Here is a 21,498-nt window from a genome sequence, read left to right on the forward strand (position 1 = left end):
CACACACACACACAGACTATTACGGCTCTCGTCCTTTCACCTCCTCCAGCTGGTTTGCACAGTTGGCTGAATATTAATCGCCTCATCTGTTCTGTCCTTTTCTTACCTCAAAGCTCATTTTGGCTATGAACGGATCTTCCTCTGCATCATCGACGCCGTCATCCATCCTCAACGTCTGCAGCTCTGATTAGTGTCAATTAAGGGGGGGAAAAACTAGCAGTGAATACATTTCACACTTCACAACGCTGTTTTGTTTGAGTGTAATTATACATTTTCGACACAGGGGACTGTTCTCTGAGAGTGAGTGTTCAAAATGCCAATCAGTCGTGGCTGTCAGTCACGACGCGGCTGTGGGAGAGCGGCGCAGACCTCGGTGCCCTTGAGTGTCTGGCGGCTAATGCAGGTTAATCCCCTGAATTCAGGTTTGTGGCTACGGCTCTCAAGAGGGTTAGTGTCATTAAGATGAGACAGGAGAGCCTGGCTAACCCTATTAGCTCAGGGAGCTAAGATGACTTAGCGCTGACAGCTTACCCACCAGAGCAGAATCGAGGCTAATGCAGACTAAACAACTTCTTAGAAGTGTCACAAGGCGCGGAGCAGCGCCGTGTGCTTAATTTCCAGGAGATGTGCGGCGTGTAAGTGCGAAACTCTCAGAGCTGTCAGGGTGAGGAGTTCAGTCCAGTATAAAACTTTTTATTAGCAGAAATTGAATATACTACCCTTTAAATAAGTGTATAATCCCTTTGAAATAAAAATCCCTTGTTTTTCGCAGCCTTAGAAAAAGCCTTTTTTATGTCATTTAAGCATGGGCCTCGGTTTATGCAGCATCTTTCACCGCCAGCAGCCACACCACACACACAAAGAGGAACGGTTCTGGGTGGAAGACGACGTTTACGTCCTTTTGCATTTGTTGCACTACACAGTCTCGCCAGTAGGTGACACTAACTCTTCTAACTCATTCATACCAAGCATGTGAATCGTCACTGTCATCTGTTTTTAAACATTTCATACAGCGATTAAAAGGATACCACCATTGTCCATGTGCTGCCAGCGCGAGTCCCTCTTGTCCACGGGAGGAACCTCCAGGTCAATGAGCGACACCGCCTCCTCGTCGCTGATACCGTCCTCAAGGTAAAACTGAACCAGGGGCAGAACCTCTGTGAAAGCCCCCACCCCACAGATATTTATCAGAAACATACAGAAACACTTTTTGTAGGATAACAGGGGTCGGGGGATTTGTTTGTCCTATGGCCAGTTCCAACTTGGGATTTGCAAAAGTGAATGATCTATTTTTGCAAACCATTATGCAAATTTCAAGGACAAATTCACATATTTCAAGGGCATTATTCCCCCGTACAGAGGACGTGGTCTCTAATGTGTCCTGAGGCCACGTGTCCTCAAACAACCTCCAAATTTGGTTTTAGTAATCAGATCCGAGGACGTTTTTTTTGAGTGTTCCTACTTTGACTCAAGGTGAATATTAATACCAGGTCTGAAGGAGGTAGACGATGTGTTGATGCGTCACTGACCGTATGATGAAGCAGAGTAGATGAAAGGCTGCTTGCAGTTGACGCACATGCTCCCCTTGTTGTTCAGCAGTGGGTTGTTGGTGGAGCAGCGGTAGCACATCATGCCCTCGATCAGATCCTGAAGCGAAGACATGGAAGGGAGTTAAAGTGTGAACATCCACGGTCTGTCATCAGAGATGACACTGGCCTCACTGGCTAACAATGGTGCATCATCTGCGTTTAGGTTTACCACGATGGCTGCTTTTTACTCACCTCACTGTCGTGAAAAGGTTCGGTGCAAATAGTGAGGCTGCCCAGTTCTATGGACTCCTGGAAGCGAGAGGGAATGTGCAGCTCCTGGAGCTTCTCGTAAGCAGACCGGGCTAGTTTGTACGCACCCAGTTTTTGACTCTGCTTAGCCAACGCATACAAGGTGTTGCTAAAAACATCTGGTCAAGGAACATCCTTTTATTTTAGATTTATTTCACATGTAGAAAATGTTAAACTTTTCATTGTTAGACCAAGGTCTTCCCACAGTCCACAGACATGCAGATGAAGATAGGGTTCATCAGAGAGTCTAAGGCTATGTTCACACTGCAGGCAAATCAGATTTTAACCTCAAATCAGACCATACACTCTATTAATTGCAAGTGATTAAATCCGATTTGTCTGTCCAGACATAACCAATCAATCTGCATGAGCTGCTTTGGTAATGACGTAGGTATAACCATCAGGGTTCCCAAACCTTGGTTGACATCAAATTCAAGTACTTTCCAGGACCAATTTCCCTCAAATTCAAGGACTGAATGTGCTGACACAGCTTAAGATGGGAGGGCATCGCGCAAGAGTCGCTTCGCCCATGATGGCGTCCACTTTTATTGATTTGCAGCACGCTCTGCATCTGGACAAGTGATTGTCAAAGTCAGTCTTTTTCATTTTCTTTGGTGAGTCAGAGGTCTTGAAATTTGCATTTCCCAGACGTCACGTCATTTGCTCTGTCTTGCTTAACGTGACTCGCTCATTGTTCTGCATGGAATCTCATGTCAACGGCAGAGAGAGAGAGACAGTGGACAGTGGACAGTGTCCAAAACACGACTCAACGTTTGTTCTGTGTAGGCCTAGTCTACTTACATTTAAGCAATGCAGGGCGCATGAAACAGTAGGTCATTCACACACTTTCTTGCACAACATTCAAGCACTTTCAATGACCCATGTCTATTTGGGGGAATTTTCAAAAACCGTCAAGGGCCTAAAGGATTTCAAATACCCGTGGTAGCCTGAATCGTGTTTGTAGTGCAGCTTTAAAACATGGACGCAGGAAAACGCAGGCGCATAATCTTGGTTTCCAAACAATCCGCCTGCAAAGTCGCGATGCAGAACCTGCATGGATATTCTTGTGCACTGCAGGAGGCCGGTAGATTTTTTTAATTTCCTGTGCTGTAGTGGTTCCAGCGCTGGTTTTGACCTCGTTGTTGTGCGTCCCATAGAGTTTGACGCAAAAAGAAAATTTGAAATGTGACCTGAGCAGCCCCAGTTTCAAGACCGAAGACTAAAATTCTGCTTTGAATTGCATTTCAAAATGTGGCTCGAATCTGAATCTGATGTCATGTGTTTCTCTGTCCAGACTTTCAAAACTAGTCGGGATTAAATCAGGACATGCACAAAAAAAAGGACATCTATATTTTTCTGGCACTCTGAATGAGGCCTAAATTGACTGTAGCTGTAAACATAAGTGTGAATGGTTGTTTGACTGTGTATTTTGGCCCTGTGATGGAACAGCAATCTGTCCAGGGGGTATTCCCTGCCTCTCAGGCACTGTCAGCTGTGATTTGCTCCAGCTCCTTCTGCGAGCCTCCGAGAATAAGCAGTTTGGATTACGGATAGATGGATGGATAATTTTATTTTCACCTAAAGCGAAAAGGAAAGACTGCTGTGAATCACGTGTTTGCTTACGAAAGCATGCATGTCTGTTTTTTGTGTTTTCGAGTCGAGGACATCGATACGTACTTGTATCTATGTGGAAACGGATAGTTAGGGGCGCAGCTCTTAGAGCGACTATGACAAGAGCAATGAGTTGCAGCTGTAGCAGCTCCACACAGGCACTCCTCCATCATCCACAAACCTAGCACCACTCCTGTCGGTCCCTCTTCAGCGGCTCCCACACACGCTGTTCTGCTCATGGATGAGAGACTGTTGATAAATTCATGTCCTCCCAATTGTTTAGTGCGGATTCCTTTGTGGAAGTGTGTTTAATTATTCAAACCAGGTCCAGCCCTGTCAAGCTAAAGGCTATAAATCAAAGTTGGGGTTTGATCCCATCTGCTCAGCATGGTTTCCTCATCAAAGTCTTGTCTTGTCCTCCTCATATCACTGTGGGTGGCTCTGTGTGTATTCTTCTCATTAAAGCTTATTGTTTAATGTGTTTATATGTACATATAGCATATGCACGGAGTTCTCTAATCAGATCATTTGTTTAGATATCAGAGAAAGTGCCGCTTTCTCTCATCCCTCTTTTTTCTCTCAGCAGCTAAATGGTACAGTATGTGTATGGTGTCAAGTACCTTGCTCTCTTCCTTCAACTCTCTGTTTCTCCACTTTATCATTCATTCATCATATATCACCTGTTTAGACGGTCGTGGATGGAGGTGGAGCCAATCCCAGCTGACATAGGGTGAGAGATGAGGAACACCCTGGATAATGTAAACCCCTAATCTGCATGTCTTGTGACTGTGGGAGGAACTCAAGAGCGAGAACCCAGTTCACTAATGACCTACTGCTCCTTGTCAGCCTGGATTCTTATCTTAAAAATTAGATCACCATATTTACTCTTAATTGTTTTCCAGAGACAAATTCCTTTAAGGTTTGTTTTATAAAAAAAAACTTCTTACACAACACAAGTGCTTTAATATTTTGTGCGTCACATCCAACGTCTATGTCAAATATAATATTTAAAAAGCCTTGTGCACATGAAGAAGTACACTAGTCCTGTCCATCTTTGGATCCAGATACCTGGTTTTCTCAAGCATGAACTACATACAATCCAAATATTATTGCTTCATTTATTTCAGAGTGGCTTAAATTTTCATTTTCATTTATTTGTCTCGAATGTCTTGTTTTTGTCCAAATTCCAAAAATTATTCAGTTTTAATGATTTCTTTGTCATATGGAGCAAAGAAAATATTCACATTTAAGAAGCTGAAAAATTATAAAACTTGTTTTAATTACTTAGGAACACTCAAACCAATTAATCAATTATCAAAATAGTTTTTTTGATAATTCTGTTTAATTTTTTTCTACACGTTATAAGAGGTTGGGTATAAACAGCAACAAAATGTTTTCTTTTTGTAGTTCCTAAATTTCATAAATTCAACAAACCATCGTTCTCTGTATATATATATATATATATATATATATATATGTATATATATATATATATATATAGTATCTCTGTATAAAAGGTTCCTTAAAGTCGCAGACCCCTGCCCTAACCATTCTGATATAAAATCAGTTTATTCAGTAAATGTGTACTCACGTTTGATCTATTTATTCATCTAGTTCAGTAGCTCCGCCCCCCTCTAGGGGTTGCCACATCATTTTTGAAATTCAACATTTTCTGTTATTTTCTTTTGCAAATGAAAATGAAGAAAGACACCGCTCTCGTCTGCCTTTGATCTGTAAATAGGTTGGAGTGGCAACGCGTCGCGCATGAGTTGGGTCTTCTGCAGTGTTTGTCTAATTTCAACTACTCTGGTATCAAAATGTTCAGATTGTTTAATTTTAGACTTTTGTTTTCTTCTGTTGTCTTTTTTTAACTTTCTTTTCTGCCATTGTCAGTGAATAGAGATGGACCGTTCCAGATCAAGGCAAAGGGCGTGCACGGAGATCAAAGCAAAGGCACGAGTATTCAACGCTCCGAACGTTTTCTACACTAAATATTTTCTATTTTCTATAAATAGAACTACTTTTCTCAAATGGAAGGATACACTTTAGAAATGCCCGGTGGTATGTTCTTGGTCAGGTTGTTCAGGAGGAACCTGCAGATGTTGAAGAGAGTCTCTGGCATGTGGGAGCTAAAGGGCTCATCCTGGTGTTAAAAATGAGAGATGGAAAATGAAGGGATTTGCACAGGTTATATAAAAACATCTCTTTTTATCCCCTGACTCATTTCTTCTCATTTTAAATCAAGCTAAACGCACATCACAGAATCCAAAAAGGTATCATTTTTTTGATAAAGGAATCATTAAAAAAAAAATGGTGACTAAAAGTTGATGTTTCTCATTTATTGTGGAGTTAATGTAAGATGCTGAGGTTTCCTGCTCTGGTCTGGATCACAACAAACCTCTGTCTTGCAGCGGTTTTGAGCCCAGTCTCACTGAAAAAGCTGTAACAACAAACTGATGTCACTGATGCTGACCAGCTCACCCATGAAGTGCTCATAATTCAAGAGTTGCTTGTTTGTCAGAAGGTTAGGGTTGGGGGTGGTGGTGGTGGTAGGTGGGGGGGGCTTGAAGAAGGCCACTAATGAGGTGGTCATCATGCTTAGTCAAACAGCAGGGTGACTACCATCATGATAAAGGTCAGGGAGGTTTCAGGAAGCAAAACATTTTGACTGTGGCCAAAAAAAGGGCAAATCTATCATTACTATTTCATGTCGGTAAACTTTTAAGTCGAGCATTTGCAAAAAAAAAGTGTTATAATGGCAGCTCCTGGGTAATTCTGGAGGATTAAATCCCCTTTCAGTGCTCACCAGCTGAACTTAACACCATCAGCTCTCTCTTTTCATTACTCTGAGCATATCTTTATCTTTTTTTTTTATTTATTTATTTATTTTTTGGGATTGAGATAATCTCGCAGAACCAGACTTCCGTCTTGTGAGACTAACGTGGGTGTGTCGGAATGTCCGGACAAATGTTGATTTGAAAGTGGTCATAATAAATGCAGCGGGCTGTCAGCACATGACAAGTGAAAAATATGCCTCTGTAACCAAACAGAAATCTTAGCATTGTAGACGGCATTTCCTCAACGTAGCCGTGTCATTTTGACAGACAATCAAATTAAATTTGGGTCTGGTCTATGGAAGATTGAAGTCCTTCTCGTGCGTTAGTGTTTTACTGCAGTGCACTTCTGTAACGCTGCATTACTCTTCTTTTACTTTCCTTTCTCTAGAATTAACCAGTAAAGATGTGAAGTACAACGTTCTTACTGTGTAGCGCTGAATGGAGTGATAGACGTGGTAGAGCTCGGCGAGATGCTGAAAATGCTCAAACTTCTTCAGCATCTCCTCCCTCTGTTTATCGCTCTCTAGTGGAAACAAACAGCAAAAATGATTAGTCAATAAACGCGTCAGGTTTCACAATAAAACACCAGAGACAGAGACAGAGACGCGTCTCACCTCTAGCGATGTCCAGACACTGCATAGACAACATCCAATAGTAGTAGCCCGCATTGTTGAACCTGTTCTCCACCACTGCATTGTGGGTGAGCTGCTCCAGGACCTTCACAGCTTTGTTCTGTTGCCCCGCTTTGTGAAAGGCTGGAGGGAAACAAAGAGGCCATGAGTGGATTGATATTGAGTGACCTGGATTTAAAGTGGCACGAATCCAAGAAATGAATTATTTCTGTTTTGTAAAATCTTTGCTTTGATTCAGCTGGACTGTTCTTCCCGTCTTTGTACTCTGGCTTTGTCTAACAGACTAGGTTGTCCTTACACAGCAAATTCAGGTGCGTTAAATTAAAAAAAAAAGCTTTCCTAATTACACCAATTAAGTGTTACGTGTACATTGTTAGCTCCAGGTCCCACTTGACCCTCAGAGGATAATGGATGGACGTATGAATGGGCGACAGGACGATGAGAACATGATGAAGGTGCCTTTTCATCCATAATTACATACAACTTGAACATGTGCATTCCCCCGCAGGCAGATAATGTTAATTGATGAGTGTTCAGGCTCCATTCATTTTCATTGGGTGGACAACGTCGGAAAAATCCAAATGTTCCAAAAATAATAAAGATTAGCTGCAGCTGTTGCTTCTGTGGTCACCATATATATATATATATATATATATATATATACACACACATATATATATATATATATATATACATATATATAAACAACCATCACAGCATATCCAGCATTCACACTGCAATTTCAGCAGGTCTAGTCTACTAAGATCATTTATTTTTGTGAATAAACAACTTAATTCCATAAAACTGGGATTAAACCACATCACCCCAGATAAAAACCCTGTTGTCAGCTCACATGTGTTTACGGCCCATAATCGTCTCACTGTCATTTTCTCACTTCTCCACGTTCAACGACTCCCAAATTCCTATTTATTTCCTGTTGTTCTCTGTAGCCATAATATGTTGTAGGGTTAGTGTGTAAAAAGCGCACAAGTACATGAAAGGACACCGACCCACACCAGTGATGACATCATCTGTGCACGGGTACACAGATGATGTCATAGTGATTCATCTGTGCAGGTGATGTCATCACTGGTGCTGGGATGATGGAGACTAAAGGCAGATTAAGGTCAGGAGAATAAATAACTACTATGGACTGGGTAGTGTAGGAATTTTCTAACTCCAGATTGTTAAACCAAAAAGGACATTGCCAGAGCAGAATTTCTTTTTTTACCTTAGATATGATCAATCTGCATCAAGACAAGAGTTAAATCTTTGTATCAGAAGTGATCTGCATCTATACTAACACACCTGCACATCTGCACTTTGCCTAGTGTCAGGAAATGGAACCCAGGTTTCTTCTCATAACTTTGCCGGCAGCGTGTGAATGCGAATGACAGATGTGCGATGGAGGGAGTGCAGCACGTCGCTGCGATGGATGAACGTGTGAAAGGCAAAACTGTCCTTTGAGCTTTACATTACAGAAATAACTAGAAAAAACACTATATAGAATGACCATTTACAAGAAAAACTAGTTTTAGCACTCAACAAACAACGTTTTGTAGTTCTATTTGTCTTAAGAAGACATTCAACTATTTATCTTGAGGTACGAGAAGCTCTTACAAAACTGGGTTCCACAGGGAAAATCAGTGTTCTTAGCCTGCAGAGGCACATGAGCTAATTCTTTATACTTCTCTATACTTCTACTACTCTATCCTTCTCTATCCTTCTCTAAACACCGGAGTCACAAAATAGCACATTTGAATAGGGCTGTTTTTTTTTCCAAAATTAAAACACGTTTTCTGATTTTTCAGCTTCTTAAATGTGAATATTTTCTGGTTTCTTTGCTCCATGAACCAAAGAAATCGTTATAACTGAACCATTTTGACAGACATGCAGGAACATCATCAATTTCAGGTTTGGTAAACACTAATCAACATTTTTCAACGTTTTCTGACATTTTATGGACCAAACAATTAGAGAAAATAATCAGCAGATTAATGGATGATGAAAGTTGTCATTAGTTGTCTAATGGTGACAAAAGGCAGCAAACGTGCTTGTAAGATAAACCTTTAGACCTTTGTTAAGTGACTAAAATCGTTTTCTTCCTTTTGTCTCAGGCCTCAGTGCTCATTCCCAAAGACTGTGTTAAGGACCCACAAATGGGTCATGGTAGATCCCACTTAAATAAACACTTAACTTGAGATCCATGAATAACACATGCTTTAAAGGAGCGTGTGATTAATTTGTCAACGGTTTTGTTTAAACTCTTTGTAAAATATTGCAATAAAGTAGTCAGCGACATTACATCAGATTTGCTCTTGTCATGATTTTTATAATGAATGGGGTTGCAATACTAAAAGTCATCTTGAAAAAGTTTAGATGATTGCTCTACATGATTTAAGAAAGTTTAGGAACAAATGAGCTCAATTTAAAGCTCATGTAAACTGGACCTAATCAGTTCAGCCGACTGTTAGCCATTAGTAAAACTTCATTTTGTTGTCACTGGAGGAACCTGTACAGTGAACAGAGGAACCAGAGGCGGCCAGAATCTTAGACTCTTTAACAATCACTAGTCAGACAATTCTGCATCACTTCCCAACTAAATTACACACAATTCAGCCAAATGCATGACCTCGCACAAGCCCCCAAAACAATCAGGCCCGTTCAGTCATGAAATGTATGTTGGAAACAGCGGAGAGAGAAGATTATACAGAAGAGGAAACATGCCCGCTGAGATCATAATTATAAATCTATGAGATGATTACAACTATGGTTACAGTTTGGTAATCATCATCAGAGCAGCTTGTAGTGCTGGGTGATTAGAGGTATGCATGTGTGTCTTTCACTTAACAGCCTCTGTCTGCTTGGCTCCAAACAAAGAGGATCATGCTTTACAGTGGATACAGAGAATCTTAAGGAAGTAGTTAAAAAAAAAAGCTTTATCACTTCCATATGTAAACACTGGCTATTGTTGTACTTTCCAATGATCCTGGATGAACAGGCATTTAATGGAGGATATGAGTAGAGGGGATGATACGGACTTTTCATGTCACTGATTTTACTGATTTCCAAAACAGTTGGGATTCACAGTGGTATTACGATAATCGCACAAATCACACTGAAACCACTTTAACTTGTCTTTTTGAATAATAATAATAATAATAATCAAGAAGGTTTTTTTGCACCACAAATAAGACACATACAGTGCTTAACAAATTCATTAGACCACCTTTCATAAACATATTAGAAATTCTTCCAAAACTAAAAATGTTGTTATTTATTTGGCAAATAACAAACAGGGTAGTGTCTTCTTAACTGACTTTCATCTTGTTACACTGAGATGTGGAAAAGTGACAATGGATAATGAACACAAGACATGTTCGAACATGTCTTGTGTGTGTTCTTGTGTTAGCCAAGTCTGTGTTTGGTGTGAATGTCATAAACATCAGCCCTCTTCTCCATCCTCTACTCACCCTTCTGTGCCTCCTCAAAGCGATCGTTCTCAGCCAGCCACTGGGCGTACGGGACAAAGACGTCATTTTTGAACTGGGGGTGTTTCTCCACCAGTGAGAAGGCCTGAGAAAAGAAGAATTTGTTGTTTTAGCAATAACAACTATAAGCATCTCTTAATCTCTTGAGCAGAATGCAACCGTAAAATACAGGAAATGTACATTTGGTTTAAAAATAACATACAAGTTTCAGAGAAAAATGCTCTCCCAGGATAGAGTTTCAAGTATTTAATGTGACCTCTCTTACACTTGAATAAGAGCAGGACCCCAGCTTTCTTACATACACACACTATACAAGCTTAACGCTTTAGAAGTTTGTTGATATACTGTACGAGACCAACTTTCAGTCACGTCATTTCCATTCACAACGCAAAAACATCACAGAATTTGACAGATCATAACATCATAACTATGCACACGCAAGGTCACCCTCAAAAGGGAAATCAAACTCACTGGATACTTCAGATGACAAAAATGAAAACTTTTAAAGTCTTTTGAGAAGTTTCTAACTTTCTTCTTTGAGAGACGTCCAGCAAGGACATCTGCTGGGTCCCACTTAATACTGATTTTTTTGTCTGGAGAATTTTACCATTTTACTCTGAATATTTTTGTACATATTTCCTGTATTACCAAAGAGACCTTTGCTAAAACAACAAATCTACTGGTGGCCTAAGACTTTAACACCATACAGACGTCCTGTAGTCAACTATGGACACACTGCACAAGTTATCACGATGTTTCTCCCAGTCCCAACTTTGATTTAACATTATCAATTAGCGGCGAACAAAGGAAAGTGTTTGAGCTGAGCTGATATCACACTCAACTGGAACTGCGACTGCTGTATGAATGAAAGGCATTTAAGAGCTGCTGCGGTGCCTGCGGACATACATTTGCCTGTCACAGTGACTGATGGGTCTCAATGTCCTGTGGCAAAACCTGAGCCAAGAAACACACACCAGTAAAGGAGAGGAGGAGGACGTGTGTGTGTGTGTGTGTGTCAGGCTTGTAACCCTAAAGTCATTTAAAGAAACACTTTGTTTTTGAAAAAAAGAGTGGCTGCTGTGAATAGCATCCATATGGCGTATCCATAGGCTGTAACTCAGTCTGGGCTCTGTCTCATCTTGGTGTCCACCTCCCCCTGCAAAGCACATAAAGCTGTTCCCTCAAACCCACCCCCCCCCCCAACCAACCTCTACCAATTCTTTTTTTCTCTCTCCGAGGATTAAATAAAAATATCCAGGAATACAGTACTTCCTCAGACCATTACAGCTGAACCACACTGACACAGATTTGATCTTCTGTTTTTGCTCTTCTGTTTCAGATTGCATCTCTGTAACGCCTTCGTTTTGATTTAAGAGCACATGTGGATTCAAGAAATTGGTTCTCCTTGTCTGAGAAGCATGATCTGAAGGAAGAATGGGAGTGAGAGCGGAATACAGCTTTACCATGATACTCTCAGCACCAGCGTTCTGTGATTGTCACTCTAATCATGGTGAGGGCATGGATTCAGAGAAATCCAAAGCTGGATGATTAGCTCTGGAGTGTGTGTGTGTGTGTGTGTGGATTCAGTTTTTCTGAGTCAACAGAAAGCAGACAGAGAGGTATTGTGTTATTGTTAGTATCAGATGTGGTCACTTTGACATAGTTTTCTGGAAATGCAAGCAAAGCCACCGACTTTAAGTGGTTTATAATATCTATTTCTGAGAACCACAGTCGTTTATCTAACAAAGCTCTGTGTGGTCATCTTTTAATTTATGTGATTGTGATTATGGCAGGAAACACTATATATATATATATATATATATATATATATATATACATACATATATACATATATATATTTTTATATATATATATATATATATATAAAGTAGATTTTTTTGTTGTAGTAAAGTAAAATTTTTTTACTTTTATTTAAGTATGTTTTTTTGTACTGTAAAAAAAATGTTGGCTGAATTTAATAAATAAATAAATATCATGGACAGGAAACTTAAGCAGTGAATGACGAGGACAAGTGAATTAAGTCATTCATATCATAATTAAGGTCCCTGAGTGAGTGAGAAAGTTAAAGCACTTGAGACCTTTGACCTTTGTATCTTGACTTGATACATTATGTGTTTACATGTTTTAGTTTGTCAGCACTTTAATTTGTAAAGGTTTGCCTTATTCATTAAAAAACAATTCATGTGAAATGTGTGATCCTTTTTTGCACAGCACAAGCAAGAACCCCAACCTTGTTAAAAAAGTAAGTAAGTAACTTTTAGTCTGAGTACGTTTTAAACAAAAGTACTTTTTTACTTTAACTTGAGTACATTTTTAGACCAGTACTTTCCACCTCTGTATGTATACATGTAAAGTATACATGTAAATATACATATATATATATATATACATACATATGTATGTGTGTGTGTGTGTGTGTGTGTGTGTATATCATAATGAGCTGAGCAGGTGTTGCCTCCAAAAGTGTCAGACCTCGTCCCAGTGCCGTGTTTCCACATGCAGCTGCACCAGAGCTTGCAGGTCTCCCATCTTGGAATAGGTCTCTGAGGCATAACCGTGGTGCTTCAGCTTCTTGAAGTAGAGCGCACATTTTCCCAGCGGCTCGCGTTCGGCCTTGTCCAACTTACGAGCGATGTCGATGAGCCTGGGAGAGAGTTGGGATAGAAGAGAAGTGAAGAGATGTGCAAACTTGGAGCAGATGCGTGCAGATAGTGTGTGTGATACTGTGTGTGTGTGTGTGTGTGTGTGTATCCTAAAATGGGCATCAGCTGTATCAAACTATGCTCATGACCCCGAAAAGAATGTGACCCAGTCAGGGTCAGGAGCTGAATCAGCTGGTTAGAGAGAGCAGACTGTGTAGCGCTGTGGTGTTTGTTGTGTTGAGACACCGGTAGCACCAGATGGAGTCAGTGGGGAGTTTTCACTTTGCCTGGTTTTCATACACCACACATACACACGTATGAATAAACAGTTATGGAAAGGTAATCTTCGTCATATTATCGCTTTACCTTAGCATATTTACTTCTACGATCTTAAATTAGTTCAATATTTATATTATTTAATATTATTCAAGAAAGGGAGCATTTTGTACTCTGTAGAGTCATTATGCATTCAATAAAATAGTTCAAGGGTTTTTCAAATTCTAATTTCAATTATTACAGCCAGAAGCTAAAAAATAAAGTATCTCAAATATTAGAATATTTAATTTAATAAAAAAGTAATTTTGCACAATCTTGTGAAGGATGGCGGTGATGCATTAGTGAAATATGTGTTTTTTCTTGTATTCTTCTCAGTAGTTGTTTTTATTTTATTTTATTTATTTTCTAGATTCTATTTCAATCTTTATCTATGATATTCGTGATCTTTTGCACCAGTTATGACAGTCTTTCCCTTGTGTTGTACATGCAATGAAATGAAAATAAAGCTACAGTATATCTAGTGTATTAAGATTATGACACTTTGAATTTTTACGAGCTGTAGTTAATTCAATTTAACATGTCAAATCAGGTATATACTGTATATATTGTTCTTCCACTAATCTCAAGAGCATTTGTTCAATATCCACAATAACCTTAGTGAAAAAGCTACTGAGAAACTATGCAAACTACCGTCATCTATTCAGCTATGAACTATAAGAACAGATCAAACAGTCTGTATGACATGTCCTAAGTTGGAGTAGAAAAAGGGTGAAACAGGGATAACCGTGTATCTTCGGGGTTTCACACAGTGACTGACACCTACATGTCTGCCCAGCCATGCTCGCCTATGATGTCTATGGCTTTGAGATGTTCTCCAGCTGACAGGTACATCTCTGCCGCTGCCCGCGGCGCTTTGCTGCTCCTGGCCCAGTCGGCCTGCTTGGTCATGAGGATCCGAGAACTCTTAGGGTCTGTCGCTCCCACAAACTCCTGCAGGCAGAAAGACATAGTTAGTGAGTTGCTGAAAACTTTTGTGTGGGAGTGGGACGCCTTTGACAGACGATTATCACATAACATTATTTGCCCATATTGTGCAGCTAGGACTGGGCAACAATTCAGCAACAACACACAGTATATTGTGGTGTGATTTTCTTCATTGTCAATGCAGTGAATGTTTCTCTTTTTAACAAGTCCAAAAAATGAATTACAACCAATATAGTTTTTTTTTTTTCATCAACTTTCACTAGGTTCTCAAACTGTGGTACGTGTACCACCTGTGGCACGCAAGCTTCCTCTGGTGGTACTTGGGGGAAATTCAGAAATACGAAATACTGTTCTACTGTATAAACCAGGGGATGTGATCGGAGTGGAGTCGGGGAATTTTGACCAGAGAGTTTTAAATAAAATAAAATAAAATAACACAATATTAATAATAATCTCGCTCCATCTTAATCTAATTTTGCTATACCAGTGTGTGAAGTATATGTGAGAAGGAGGAGGAGGAGGATGATGATAGCAAATTATCTTATTGGGAATAATTCAGCCTCCTGTGAAAAGTCTGTATCTGACTTTGCTTGACTTATTTAAACCACTGCATTTTGATTACTACTGGACTAGGGAGTGCAGTACCCTATGTGCAGGCGTATGCACACAGTTGAAATGATGAACGGAATCCTGGTCCAGTTATCAGGACAGAGAACAGACGTCCCAGACAAGAGGAAGCGAGTCCACCAGAGGAGAGAGCGGTTTCGTAAACCTTTCCCCTCCACCGGTCATCTGATCGAAAACAAACAGCCAGTAGGACCAGATGTCCACACATCCACATAAATATACTTCAGCTACATCAAATACACAATCCAACACATGAGCGCACACAAATACACGTGAACAAGTTGTGGACGTGTCATCTGCTCCGGCAAAGTACTGGTAATGCCGACGATCAAAGCGTTCCCCGCCACATGTAAACATAATAAAGAATGAATTTGTCTCAACTCCGACTGACCTCATCATCAAAGTGCTCATGCAAACGCAGATGCTCGCCCTCTTTCTCTGCGCTTGCGCTTCATCAAGTTGTTGTACCGGGGTGGGGTGGGGTGGGGTGGGGGTGGATACGTGAATAAAAGCCCAGTGTGTGTGTGTACACTGATCAGATGATATATGTGGAGACTGTCGTGATATATGAGGAGATGAAGGACAGATGGTAAAGAGGGGGACGTCTGAAAACAGCGCAGGGGCCCCAACTTGGCATAACTGCACACGATGAAGAAAAACATATGTTCTCCACCTCTGAAACATGCAGCGTTTCATGAGCTTTTCTGTCTTTATTGATACAAAGGAACACAGCACATGTGCGCGTGTTGTTGTTGTTGTCAGGCCACGGTCTAATTACCTTGGCGTACTCAAACATGCGCAGGTCAGTGTACATGCTCAGGGCTCTGGATTCGTGGCCGGTGCGTTTGTAGAGTTTGGCTGCCTCGTGGAATTTCCCCTGGTAGGCACAGACGTCTGCCAGGAACAGCTCATTGTCGTTCTCACCTCGCTTTTTCCTCTCCTGCAAATCAGTCAACACAAACACTGTATGCAGAGATAAAGACTCACACACACGAGTAAAACAACACAGAAAGGCAATAAAACCCACTGATCAACCCTCACTGAACTCATACATCAGTCATGATGACATTTAAGACAAAATAATGTTGGCAGTAGAAGACAATCAACAGCGTTTCCCAAAGAATTTGTGAATCAGTTCCTGTGGCAGCGGTGACTGAGGGGGGGAGGGGCGATCGTTAAAGCACTGAGCAACACAGCCCTACGGTGAAATAACAGCACTACAAATTACACCTAGATTTTCTTGAGTTAAACTTAAGATTGTTTAACAAAAAAAAAATGGATTCATTATGAAACTGCAGCCAGACAAATTAGACTTTGACAGACTGCCACAGTCTAGGTAATTAATGGCAAACACTGACCCAAGAAGGTCAGTGAGGATATGCGCGTTCCTCACTTGTTTAAGGATTTGCGGCAGAGCCGGGAGGAAAGCCTAGCAATTACATGTATAATGAAAATAACAATTGCGGCTGGCCCTGTCTCACCTCAGTCTCGTCCAACATCACTTCTCGCCAAATTAGACATCAGCAATCGCAGAAAATGTAAACTTGGCATAACACAACATTGAGGGACTTTTTAAAAACTACTTACCTCAATGCTATTTATGAGCTCAAGGTATCGCAGGTCTCTGATTCTAATGAACGCCTATAAAGAGAAAAAAACAAAGAAAAAAAGCTTTACAGCAGGGATTCACAAACTTTTATAGCCGCTGACCTTGAAATAACTGGGTCAGCGTCTTAAGGACCCCCATGATGTCAAAGAACTTAACAAGACACAGTGTTTCTTGCAGTGCTGTAATTTGACCCGTTGCAACTGATGCTGTGACAGAAAGTCATAATCACCTCAGGGGTCAAGTAAGGACATATTTTTTTACTTCACAATGATCCACTTTTTTTTTAATCTTTTACCAATTATGGCTAGTATCTAATATTTCCAGTTGTATTTGACCATCACAACACAATCACATCACAAGTAATATAATATTTCTGTCTGTTTTAACTGCAATCCCTGTAACAACACAGTACTATTTTGAATAGTAAAACCAGCCAGCCTACTATAAATATAAATCTTCACTAAACCACTAGAAAAAAATATATTCAATTTATTTAACAACCCAGTCCACCCAGTCTCTGGGAATGACTAATCAAGAGGACGGTCACTTTGATTTCTTAGGTTTTGCGGGGGTTTTATTTTATAGGACCAGCTGTTTTTTTAACATCTGCCCCAAACAGAACAATGTTAACATTGCTTATAAGCTGACTGTAACATAACTCACATGTGTGTCTTTGCAAAATAAAGACGTTGCTGGTTTGAACTAAATGAACAGGTAAATTGATGAGAAACCCAGACTTTGGGTTAGGGCTTAGGTTTGAACTGGTCATTGTTAAGGTTTAGGATAAGGCTTTGTTGAAGCTGTTTAAGTGAATACATGTCAATGCAAAATCCTATGGGGAATATGTGCAAATATGTGTGTGTGTGTGTGTGTGTGTGTGTGTGAGAGAGAGACTGGCCTTCTTGGCTGTGTCAAAGTCAAGTCCCTCCAGGGCTTCTGTAGCTAAATCCCTCCAGTCACTGTCCGTCACACCCAGACAGGCGATCTGATAGGCCTCCTTGAACATCTTCCTCTCCAGGTACTGATACATGGGTGCTGACTGGACAGAGCAGCAACAACAACAACAGCACATTACAGAGCATTACATTAAGTATTGATGCATTATCAACACTGACCTCGCTGCAACAGTGAGGCTCAGTGTCGACACCCTGCTATAAACTGAAGTTTGTAAACCACACACTCTCTGCACCGAAGTACATGAAGACAATCAGGGATTTTACATCACAGCACACAAGAATTGTCAAATCCACTGCTGCCTTTAACAGTAGATTTAAAATGTGTCATCTTCAGTGTTTCAAAGCCTCTGTTTGGATTTCCTAAGTGATACAAACTTACCAAATAAGGCAGCAGTAGACAAGCAGCTGCTGTGTGCCCGCAAGCTAAAAACTCTAATGTTTTCTATGAACAGTTTGCAAACTTCACATTACAGCTAGAAAAGGCCGTCTATCAGCAAGTTTATAATATGGTGTACTTCAGCAGGGATAGATATTATTTGGTGAGTTAAACTAAGGCTAAAAGAAAGGTATCAATCAGCGTATCAATGCCTCATACTTTCCAATTTGGGAAAAAATATTTATAAAATCAAAACATGTCTCAATAACTGATAGAAAAAAGTGAGTTATCCCTCCTACGTTATGTATATATTGTAATATCCTGGCCACTAAGATGGATACGCTGTCATTCCTACATGATGACAATATGCGTCACTGTCATTGCGTTCAGCCTCGGACACGCTGACAGCATACAACACACCTGAGGCACCTCCACCGCCGACATGGAGTAGACGTGCAGACAGAAGATCTTGGAGCCGTTGTAGCCGACCATGAAACCTTGCATCTTCTGCTGGTGCACCGGGAAGTTGCTCGCCTTGATGTTCAGGTAGCCGTTGCCAGAGAAGCACAGCATGTCTTCACACTGGGTGTTCCACGCCACACTGTTGGCATTAGGCTCCTACAGGGAAATTAAAGAGAAGAGGCGTTTAAAAAGAGGAAGTAAAATGGTCCGCAGGTATTTGTGGAACCACTCTGTCTCACTCTGTCTGTCTTTTTGTACCGAGTTATCCAATTTCGATCGAGTGAACAGCCCAATTAATGTCTCGTTACATTAAAATGCACCTTGAAAGTGTCTCCTGTGACTGCTCGTGGTTCCTACTCTACATGCATTTACACACACGCACACACCTCACTTATATTCACGAAGACGAAATGATGTTTTTGTATGCAAGATAACAGTGTGTTTGCATGTGTAAATCTATGTATGTGTGCACACATGCTGCAGGCGCACCCTTGGTAAATTGCTGTGGGAATAATACACGGCTCCTTATATGGACATGGACATCCTGGGGGGGGGGGGGGTGTTTATAGGTCACTACACCCTCTGCTCGTCTCGTCACTATGGGTTCCAGGGCTTCCAGCCACTCTGCCCCCCGCCTCTGGAACTCCCTCCCACACGACATCCGCAATATTGACTCTCTTCACACATTTAAATCCAGACTCAAGACCCACCATTTTAGAATTGCCTTCTACCTCTGAACCCCCCCGCCCCCATTGTTAGTAAAATGTTAGATTTGTATTTTTATCGCCTGTATTTTAATAGTTTTTAATGTGTTTTTCTGTTTTTTAGTCATGTACTGTAAGGTGACCTTGAGTGTTTTGAAAGGCACCCTTAAATTAAATGTATTATTATTATTATTATTATAATATAGAATAAACCTTTTTATCAGATTGCCTATAGGTTGTGCTGAAAAAAGGACATAAGACACTCTATATTGCACATTCTTATAACCTCTGTATATACGTTTTAACATAGTAATGAGGATAAAGCAGCCTAAATGCACAGGTACACACAAGAGAAAGAGTGAGGATTTCAATCATTTAGAAAACAGAACTTGAGGTGTTAATATTGTAGCAGATGAGTCCTGGTGTCGCTTTTGAATTTGCACATGCCAAATACCATGTGTGTGTCCCGCAAACACACTATGACTGAAGTGATCGGATCTAAAGACGCATTCAAGCTGTATTTGGGTCTGTTCATAGTTAAAGGCGACATAGACCGGAAGCTCCAATTAACGCTGAGTATGTGTGTGTATCTGCGTCATTACCTCGTTTATGAAACCCTAAAGTTTCAGAACAAACAGTTCAGCCACTGCTGAGAAAATAGGGTTGTATTGTTTTCCTGGGCTCTGCGAAGCGGATCGGCACTTCCCTATGCTGATGATGTCATCAGAAATCCTCACCACTCCTCTCACCACCGTAGCGCCTCCTGGTGCGGGCACAAGTCCGGGCACATCCGGTTGCATACATTCAACCGCAGAGGAAGAAGAACTACTCTCGTTGTAGCTGCTGAGATGCAGAGCATCCACCGTGCCAAAGGGGGAGCTGTGTATCTGAGAGCTGGCCTGCCAATTACGTCACTTCCAGGTACCTGGCCAATCACAGGACAGTGGGAAAGCTCTCGTTGGCTGGCTAATCACGACACAGTCCACGTTCTGGGGGTGTGGTTTTGGTCTGAAACAGCGCGGCTGACGAGAGCGTCAGTGAGGAGATATTTTAATCGGCGCGTTTGCAGCGATTAGGAGGTTTTTAACCATAAAAACAAGTTAATATATGTAAGTAGACCTCCATAACTAACATATATGTGCGATACAAGCATTCGATGTCACCTTTAAGGTATGGGGGGGTGTTGCAGTATGGGGGGAGGGGGGGGGGGGGGTTAAGTGGAGCACTTTTCAACTGTACCAGCGAACCTGAAAAAGCAGCTCTTTACTGTTGATGTCATAGACCAGGAGAGTGTTGTGCTCGTCCACCACAGCCAGCTTGTTGCGCGAGGCGCTCATGTCCAGGCAGCGCACTGACGTCGACAACTTCAGCAGCGTGATGGGAAACGGGTTGTCAACAAATATCTTCAGGATCTAAGTGACAGAAACAGTGAGCAGCAAAAACAGAGTCCGCATTAGAACAATGGTAATAAAGCTAATTAACCAGTCAAAATCCATTTTGAAGCCACTACATGTGGCTCACAGTCCTGTGCTCATATAAATAAATCTCATCTTCTGTGAGAAGAAAGCCGTTTCTTTTATGTGTAAATTCCTGAACCAGAGGCTTTCCAAGTCATTTTACGTAAGTCATCTCAATTACCTAATGTGGGAACAGAGTTTCTGAAAATACTCACAGCTCCATTCTTTAACCCCACTAGTAGGCCCTCTCTTCCTGGCGGACCACCAATTACTTTGATGTAGCGAATTAGGGACTCCATCACCCACTCCTTTTCCCTGACACTGGTGAAGGACAGACACTGGAGCCGCTTCTCCTGCAGCATAGAATGAGAGAAAAATGAGGCCGCAGTTACAAACAGCACATGAAACAGTGACTGCCTCAATTATTCTCACAGCCTGTCAAGCCTCGCACTTAAAGGGATAGTCCAGGGATTCGAGGCCATATAAGATTATTGACACATTGGCAACAATGACCTCACCAACCTGGGATTAACCAAAAGGCTCACCTAATATAATCTATGTTTACCTAAATCTACAGTATCTAAGAATATGTTTGCGGCTTTTTCTTGCAGTTAGACAGCTTTTCCTAGGTGAAAAATTAAGTCTCTCTCGCTGCACCAAAGTTTTCACATCATGACACACAGGAGTTGTTAATGCACTGCTACTTCTATCAGCAAGTTCAAATGTGTTATCTTGTGATTATTGTGTTTGAAATCCATTGTTCAGATTTACCTCAGTGACACAAGCTTACCAAACAAGGCAGAAGTAGACCAAGAAATACTATGTCCCCATAGTTTTTTTCCAATGGACTTTGGTGTGGGAGAGTGGGTGGTTTACAAACATGAGTTAAACTTAGTCATAAGTGGATTTCATGAGGGGGGAAACTTTGTTAAGCAGCCATGTTATCAGTGAGAGTGTCAATGTCCACGACACGGG

General features: G+C 41.0%; 1 protein-coding gene across 2 annotated transcripts in view; it reads right to left on the reverse strand.

Annotated features, from left to right (window-relative positions):
• Positions 1–21,498, reverse strand: part of ift122 (intraflagellar transport 122 homolog (Chlamydomonas)) — a 37,177-nt gene that overhangs the window by 1,619 nt on the left and 14,060 nt on the right. For both annotated transcript variants that reach the window (XM_058643517.1, XM_058643518.1), the window contains 16 exons: positions 20,739–20,876; positions 20,314–20,478; positions 18,321–18,518; positions 17,467–17,607; positions 16,547–16,600; positions 15,738–15,899; positions 14,172–14,338; positions 12,903–13,074; positions 10,392–10,494; positions 6,901–7,041; positions 6,712–6,809; positions 5,492–5,592; positions 1,782–1,947; positions 1,530–1,647; positions 1,029–1,157; positions 107–183 (listed from right to left, as the gene is read on the reverse strand). In XM_058643517.1, coding sequence (XP_058499500.1) covers positions 107–183; positions 1,029–1,157; positions 1,530–1,647; positions 1,782–1,947; positions 5,492–5,592; positions 6,712–6,809; positions 6,901–7,041; positions 10,392–10,494; positions 12,903–13,074; positions 14,172–14,338; positions 15,738–15,899; positions 16,547–16,600; positions 17,467–17,607; positions 18,321–18,518; positions 20,314–20,478; positions 20,739–20,876 — 2,130 coding nt within the window. The remainder of the gene's footprint in view (positions 1–106; positions 184–1,028; positions 1,158–1,529; positions 1,648–1,781; positions 1,948–5,491; positions 5,593–6,711; positions 6,810–6,900; positions 7,042–10,391; positions 10,495–12,902; positions 13,075–14,171; positions 14,339–15,737; positions 15,900–16,546; positions 16,601–17,466; positions 17,608–18,320; positions 18,519–20,313; positions 20,479–20,738; positions 20,877–21,498) is intronic.

Source organism: Solea solea, chromosome 11 (assembly GCF_958295425.1).
Source record: "Solea solea chromosome 11, fSolSol10.1, whole genome shotgun sequence".
NCBI lineage: Eukaryota > Metazoa > Chordata > Actinopteri > Pleuronectiformes > Soleidae > Solea > Solea solea.